The sequence below is a fragment of the Aplysia californica genome, unplaced genomic scaffold, assembly GCF_000002075.1.
Source record: "Aplysia californica isolate F4 #8 unplaced genomic scaffold, AplCal3.0 scaffold01078, whole genome shotgun sequence".
NCBI lineage: Eukaryota > Metazoa > Mollusca > Gastropoda > Aplysiida > Aplysiidae > Aplysia > Aplysia californica.
In genome coordinates this window covers 114,983-123,395 of record NW_004798348.1, presented here as the reverse complement: position 1 = coordinate 123,395, position 8,413 = coordinate 114,983, and the positions used below count along the sequence as shown (strand labels likewise).

General features: G+C 40.3%; 1 protein-coding gene across 1 annotated transcript in view; it reads right to left on the bottom strand.

The window, feature by feature from the left end:
- Positions 1–8,413, bottom strand: part of LOC101847461 (phosphatidylinositol 4-phosphate 5-kinase type-1 alpha) — a gene marked incomplete at its 3' end in the record, with an annotated part of 93,375 nt that overhangs the window by 15,967 nt on the left and 68,995 nt on the right. The window contains 2 exon segments of the mRNA XM_013089914.2: positions 4,810–4,821; positions 8,186–8,339. Of these exon segments, the coding sequence (XP_012945368.1) occupies positions 4,810–4,821; positions 8,186–8,339 (166 nt within the window).

Below are 8,413 nucleotides of genomic sequence, written 5' to 3'. Positions count from 1 at the left end.
CTAGACCCTATTGCCAGTTGTTTCTGGGCTGGGCCTATTCCCAGTGACACTGGGAACAGTTTCTGGGCCATTTGTCACAGGGAATAGTGCTTTCCTTATAAGTTATACTCTTTATTAGGAGAGAAACTTAACAGCCACTATTCCGAGCAAGGCAAAACACGAGACAGGCAGACCACCAGACAGACGGGACAGCCACACTGGAGGCAACGAACGCAAGTTGGACCTCCCAGCGACTCCCTCCGACCACCCATTTCACCAGGATCTGATTCGGTCCACGTAATAGTAAAACAGAAACGAAAAGGGACCAAACACACACACACACACACACACACACACACACACACACACACACACACACACACACACACACTTTCATAATGCATATATCTCAGCTCAAAATGCTTTACAGTTTATTTCAGAGATTGTATAAATTGTAAACTGCAAAAATCTTACTGTTCAACAGCACTTGCACTACACGAAAAACCAACGCTGTACATTATCATTTCTCAGTACCATACAATAACATTATGACAACATAAGTCAGTAACGATGCTAATAATACCTATCATAATATATAATAATGACGTAAATTATAATATTAAAGAGAATCGTAACCAAAAAAAAAAAATTTTTTTTAAAAATTTGATGGATTAGTGAAAGACAGCGTCATGCGTCACTTTTCCAAATGGCATAAAAGGTGACGTATTTCACAAAACAGTTGATTTATTGACGTCACTCAGTCATCAGGCTCCTCACTGACCATCCTAGTCATCATTGTTGTATAAGTATACTTTTTTTTTTTTTTTTTTAAATGGAAACTGGGATACCTTTTGAGAATTTTATGGTGTAGCATGTACTAAAAATATGGTTCAATTTTTCGCCGTAATAACCCATCACTGTTGTCAAATAGAAAACAAAATAATACAGGAGACTTGGATATTTTTATTGAATTTTATGGTATTATTAAAGACAAGGTTCAACGTTTCGCCCCCATAACCATCATAATCACTACACTTGTATAACGGAGAAAATTTTTTTTATTATATAACGGAGACTTGGGATATTTTTTAAAAAGAATTTCATGGTATTGCTAGAAATAAGGTTCAACATTTCGCCATGATATCCATCATAATCATTATTGCTGTTTAATAGAGATAAAATTGGGGACTTAGCTATATGTTTTGAAAATTTTACGGTAAAACTAAAAATATGATTCAAAGTTTTGAGCTGTTCAGGCTTCATCAGGAACACAACGGAACATTATCCTATCATCATCAACATCATTGTTTAAAAAGATTATCTTATCATCATCAACATCATAGTTTAAAAAGATTATCTTATCATCATCAACATCATAGTTTAAAAAGATTATCTTATCATCATCAACATCATTGTTTAAAAAGATTATCTTATCATCATCAACATCATTGTTTAAAAAGCAGAGTATTGCTGGATTTGCAGACTAATAAATTTTGATATAAAAAGTTTTAAATTTGTTTTATTGAATCAGCTCAAATGTCATCATCATCTCAAAAGAAATATTTCCATAAAATACACAACCCAGATATGTGCACTTTGAGGTGTCCACGTAGTGCCAACAATACAAAGGATACGAGGAGAGGAGGGAACATAGTATTATTTCTACCTTGGAGTCACACAACAAAATATGCTTTTAAACCCCCCCCCACCCCCCAAAAAAACCCAACAACCCCAAACCCTAACTTCTCCCAATTCAATTAATGTCTTCCAGGTATGACAACAAAAAGGGTCTATCCACTACGCCGCCACAAATGCCAGAGACCCTGTGTTTTAGTTTTAGTAAGAGTTTCATGGCACTTGCAACACAATTAGGCGCTAATGTTAATATGAATTGCATTTCTATAGTCCACATTCACGTTCTAAAGCATGCTCTACGCGCTTCACAGCCATTATTTCCCCGGCACACCCTAGAATGAGAAACATTCTCTGCTTCCCAGGCAGCATACAGTGCAAGCAGCCAGTTAAGCACTCAAACACTAACAACAAACTGACAAAATCTTTTGTGGTCTGTTGCCAGGTACCCATTCCAACCTAAGTGAATTTTAGAAAAAAAATCGTGTTAAGTGCTGAGATGGATACAACATCCCAGCGGAAGCACCTGAGAGACTCTCAATAAGAATGATCCCGACCCGGGAATCGAACTGGGTCTCCTAAGAGTGACATGCATGCCTAACCGCTACACCAAAGACGTTGGTACCAATAACCTGGTATCAATCTCTTGTTTTAGTAAGTGCTTTACGGCACTTGCAACACAATAAGGTCATATAAGTGCCGAAGATTAGAGGTGTTACAAGAGAGTAACAATCACAAAAAAGAAGGGGAGATAAGGACGATAGATGTTTGATAGGAAAGAAGTAACAAACCACACCAGACCACCCGCCAACCACCCACGAGGAGAGATGGGGACGACAGATGTTTGATAGGAAAGAAGAAGGAACCCACACCAGACCACCCGCCAACCACCCATGATCATTCTCTGAGCAGGAGAAAAATAGCCGAAACAATTCTATAGAACCCAGTACAGTGAACACATTTTGCATTGCAGACATTTTGGTCACATTCAACAGGGGACTCAGGCAAAATCTAATACCCAGTGCTCATAGGGGGGGGGGAGGGATTCTCAAACTGATCGTCCGACTCGCAGCCTGAAAACACACGCGCCTGTTGTTGTTTTTTAGGCGAGTCGGGCGATCGGTCGGAGCCACGGTCGTCGCTTTGTTGTGCCCTCAATCAGGCTAGCCCTGCCTACCTATCAAATTGCGCTGAACTGAACCAATCGTGCCTAAGAGCATTAGATAATATAAGGAGTCTCACCAGATCTACCGAGGGCATGGTATAATATACATGTTTTTCAAAACAAAAGAAGAAATAAAAAGGAATGAAAGAAGTGTCTCATTCACTGCTATTTGTGCATACAAGGAAAACAGAAACAAAATCAAAAACCATAAAAAACCCAAAACAACCAAAACCAACATAAACATAAAATAACCAAATAAAAATAAAATGACAAAATAAAAATAAAATAACAAAATAAAAATAAAATAAAGTTTAAAAATCAAAATTTTTCAGCTGCCATTGACATTATTTCCCATCAATTTACGCAAGGCGCCAAAATTTTTCAGAATGCCTGCCCATATAATGCCCCCAACCCCTCTACGGCTGTGGTTTAAATCTTCAGCACTTGTACGACCTAAATGTGTTGTAAGTACCATAAAACTCCTTATCTTAAAGTAAAAATCGACGTGATCCACATCATTTAAGAGGCTGACTGCTTCAAGTGTGTCTCTCGTCTGGGCCAACCCGGGCTGAGTGGGGCAAAGCATCCTAGCAGAAAGCCAGACTACACTTGAAAAACCCCCCCAACCCAACAACAACCCAAAAACCAATGAAAGCTTGTTCATTTGCCTTACGGGTGCTTCTGATTTGTTAAAGATAACCATCTATTCCGCATAGGAGACGAGATATTGGCGGTAAAAGGAGACGGGGGTTGCCTGATATCAGGGGTAAAATACTAGAGAAAATGGCCACCAAATTTTGGTGACTTTCAAAGCTGCATAGTCCTTGGAAACTGCAAATTTACATGTTCAGTGACTGCAAATTTACATGTTCAGTGACTGCAAATTTACATGTTCAGTGCCTTTGATCAACATTAATCAGTAAAAATCCATGCAGGAATGTGACTTTAAGTGTACATAAAAAAAAAGGTATTCAGCCCCAAACAAACAAAATAAGTGATAAAGATTGTCAAGTGAGCAGAAAAATATCAGTTTCTTCCGCCTCATTATTTTGACGAGGGCCTGATTTCACCACAAATGACAAACAAAAATCTTCTACGGGTCAGGTCAAACTAGAATCTCTCCTCCACCTTCACAAGCCACTTGGGCTTTTTCCCAAAGCGGTTCGGCTAAAGAGCCACAACAACAATAGCCCCGTCACCTCTAGCAAATTTATATATATATTATAAAAATCAACAGCCATATCCAAAATCAACCACACTCCTAAAAATGCACACTATATTACGCCACTTCACTCGCAGCGGCCAAAATTGCCAAAACAAGCAGGCCACACAGCTTTTTACATGTCGCCAGATGAAGCAGTGCCATTTTCAGCAGCAAGTTGCCAAGTAATAATGCTATAGCCAAAAAAAAAAAAAGAGACGAAAAGACACAAGATGTGTCACCAAGAGCAATAAACCGCAGGCATAATCCCTTCTCTAGAAGATAGGCTTTACTTCATGCTTCTCTCTCTCTGTCTCTTTCTCTCTCACTCTCTCTTTGTCTTTGTCTCTCTCTCTCTTTCTCTGTCTTAATTCTCATAAACAAATCCATGCATTTGAGAAAGCAATCCATTCCAGCACCCGCACGCACCCACACAAAGATATACTCCACTAAATAAATCCGAGCCAAACGAGAATCCTACACTACGAAAACAATGACAGAAACAAAATAAATAAGAAAAAAGATTATATAAAAAGTAAGTAATACATATGTATATATATATATATATATCATACACACACATACAAATAAAAAGCGGGATATAAAAAAAACCCAAACAACAAAACAAGAACAAAAACAAAAACAACAACAAAATTTTGAGTATAAAACAAATATAGGGTCGGACACAGTAAACAGATTTCTACTCTAGCTAGAAACTCCTCTGGGCTGAGAGGCTATCAATCAGGCAAAGACGGACACACTAAACAAACAAAAAAACAAACAAAACAAAAAAACAAACACAGACGCACACAAAGAAGTCTACCCGACTGACCTTTGCCACTGTCTGAAACAAACACAGAATGAGAACATTGCGGGTTGACGGCTGTGTCATGGGTACGTTTTATGTCTTAAAGACAGTTTTACGGCACTTGCAACACAATTAAGTCACAAAAGTGCCAAAGATTAGAGGTATAACAAGACAATTTTACGGCACTTGCAACACAATTAAGTCATAAAAGTGCCAAAGATTCAGAGGCGTTACAAGACAGTTTTACGGCACTTGCAACACAATTAAGTCATAAAAGTGCCAAAGATTCAGAGGCATTACAAGACAGTTTTACGGCACTTGCAACACAATTAGGCCATAAAAGTGCCATAGATAACAGGTATAACAAGACAGTTTTACGGCACTTGCAACACAATTACGTCATAAAAGTGCCAAAGATTAAAGGTATAACAAGACATTTTTACAGCACTTGCAACAAAATTAGGTCATAAAAGTGCCATAGGTAAGAGGTGTTGCGTGAGAGAAATAAACACCATTTTAAAAAATGTTAATGGAGGAGGAGATAAAAATACGACATATGTTCCATAGTGGAGAGAGGAGAAAACCAGACCAGAGCACCCGCCAACCACCCACCGTCACGCTTACGTCATGAATAAAATCATCTGCCGCCACTACCGAACTAAGATCTAGACAGATGACTCTGGTTCGAATCTTTAACCAAAGCAGTGCTGCCTGCCAACCCAAAACCACAATGGCTCTGATAAAAATTCTTCCTTTTTGCACATAGTTGCAGAGTTGTGTCAATTTTTCTTTTCATTCCAGAAGGGAGGGAGGGAGTGCATATCTCCACATCTCCTGGGACAGGCTGGAAGAGAACCTTGAAGAGTTTGACCGTTGCAACTCATTTAACACAAAATTGGTCATTAAGAAAAAGCAGGATCTGCGAACAACGAGCGTTCTGTCTCCAAAAGGCCAAAAATAATACGAGAATTTTAAAGGACCTCATATTACGTCAGGCAAGCTGGGTCCAAAAAATGACGCCCCCTTCGGACTTTGGGAATAATACTAGAATTTTAAAGGACCTCATATTACGTCAGGCAAGCTAGGTCCAAAAAAAGACGCCCCCTTCCGACTTTGGGAATACAGACTGCCTACAGCATAAATGACAACCCAGTGAAATGCCTCCAATAGACAGAGAAGCACATTGGCAACAAGACTTTTTTTCTCTTTTGTAAAAAGCAAGAAAGACCGACAGACACAACAGAAGGAGGGAAGAGATGTTAAAACCAGAGTCTTAGAGAGACGAAAGAGAAAGATTTGTCAGTCAAGGCACAAAATATTCTGCACAAATATGTGGGGCAGCGTGGTGAAATCAGGTGCTCACCAAAATAATGAAATTGAAGAAACTGGCATTTCCTTGCCAGTTCGGCTATTTTTATAATTCTTTTTTGGGGGCTCAACGTCTTTTATGCCCATTCAAGAACACATTTCTGTGTGGATTTTTACAGAAAAACATTGATTAAAAACACACAAAAATTAAGTTTTCAGTAACCACAGGCTCTCAAGCTACGGAAATAACCAAAGATTGGCGGCCATTTTCTCTCTAACTTGACCCATGAAACAAGGCCATCTCCACCTCCTTCAATTGCGGATATCCCGACTTCTATTCAAGATTAATGGGTATTATTTTCATCGAAGGCAAGACAAATGAACAAGTACAAATAACTCCACATGCCCCAGAAACTGACGAGCACCTGATTCCACCGCGTCGTGACACATATTATGTGTACCAGCAGAATAATAATTGCTATGGCGTGAACATGATTAGATCATACACATACGAGGGCTGTCCCACGGAAAACCGGAAAAGGTCCATAAAAGCAACAATCTTTGTCCTATTATAATAAAAATGCAACACATTATACCTCAACATGTGCTTTATTTCTCAAGGTAATCACCATCCCGCTGGACGCATTTTTCCCATTATTGAATCAGGGAGAAGATACCCTTTTTGAAGAAATTTTTGTCAAGGGATTTCAACCAATCTTTCACTGCTTCAATGAGGTCTTCGTCGTCGGTGAATCGCTGTCCAGAAATATGGCGTTTCATTGGTCCAAGAAGGTGATAATATGACAGGGCCAAGTCAAGACTGTGAGGGGGTGTGCCACAACTTCCCAGCCAAACCTTTGGACCCAGTCTTTTGTAGCGTTTGTGGTGTGTGGCGTTGCGTTGTCATGTTACAAAATGACCCCGCTGGACAACCGACCTGGTCTTTTTCGACGCACAATCTCTCTCAACTTATCAAAAGTCTTGCAGCATCTGTTAGAAATAACAGTTTGCCCAGGTTCCAGAATGTCAAGAAGCAGAACACTTTTAGCATCCCAGAAAACTGTGGCCGTGAGTTTCTTCACCGATGGCTGAACTTTAAACTTTTTCTGGGGAGGTGAAGACGTGTGCTTCCAAACCATTGAATCCCTCTTCGTCTCCGAGGTCATGTGGTGTATCCAAGTCTCGACACCTGTAATAATGTTTCTCAGAAATGCTTCATCATATTGTTGGAGGTCTCCAGAAACGTTCATGACTCCCGTGACAGCTTGGCGACAACCATTCAACAAAGTCTGAGACACTTCAACATGTTGCGTCTGGTGGTCAGCTGTCAGCTCTTTTGGGACCCATCGAGCAGAGACCTTTCGATAGTGCAGCTCATCAAACACTATCCTATTGACAGTGGACTTTGAAATGTTTAGCGACTCGGAAAGTTTGCGAATTTTTAGGCGCCTGTCTGTTTGAATGAGTTTATTAGGGCAACTCTTGCTGTCCTCAGTCTTGGCAAAAAAACCAAGGTCCGGGGTGAACTTTGCCATTGACATCCGTATGCCCGGCTTTGAACTTACTACACCACTTTTATACCTGTGACTTTGCCGTCACTTTCTCACCGTAAACTGACTTTACTTCAGTGTGTATTTCTATAGGTTTGAGACATTTTGCGGTCAGAAACCAAATGACAGACCTCACTTCTACCCGTGACCAATTTTCCAAGGGGGTAGCCATCTTGGGAGAACTGCTGTGTTCGTTTGGTTAGTGCGATGCTCATGGTGCTCAATCGGGAAATTCCTAAATGATTGTTTTACAAGTGTGCGCTTACAGAATGTGAAAATATTGAATATTTTGCACATTACAGCCAAATTCCGGTTTTCCGAGGGACAGCCCTCGAACCTCAAAGTAAACAAAGACGTAAAAATATGCAAATCCACACAAATACAGACAGACAGACAAAACATACTCCCCGTTCCACAGACTAGGACACACACAATCAAAATGAACAAACACACACATCCAACAACCACACAAAAAACACCCACACACACAAAATTCCCCTCGACAGATTCCAACCCTGAAAAGGTAAAAAAAACCCACTCACTTTTTCTGCTGCTGCCGCGAGTTACCGTTGAGGTTGTAGGCCATTTCTGACCGTGGAGAGCGGGGCGAGGGTGACCGGTTACCGCTGCCGGACGCCGGCACTCGGGAATATTCCGGAAGAAGATCTGGCTTCCCGCCAACAGCACCCGTGCCACCTACTCACATGGAGAGAGAGAGAGTTTGATTAAAGTTTTACAGCGTTAGCAACTGCAGAAGGTCATGAGGGAGG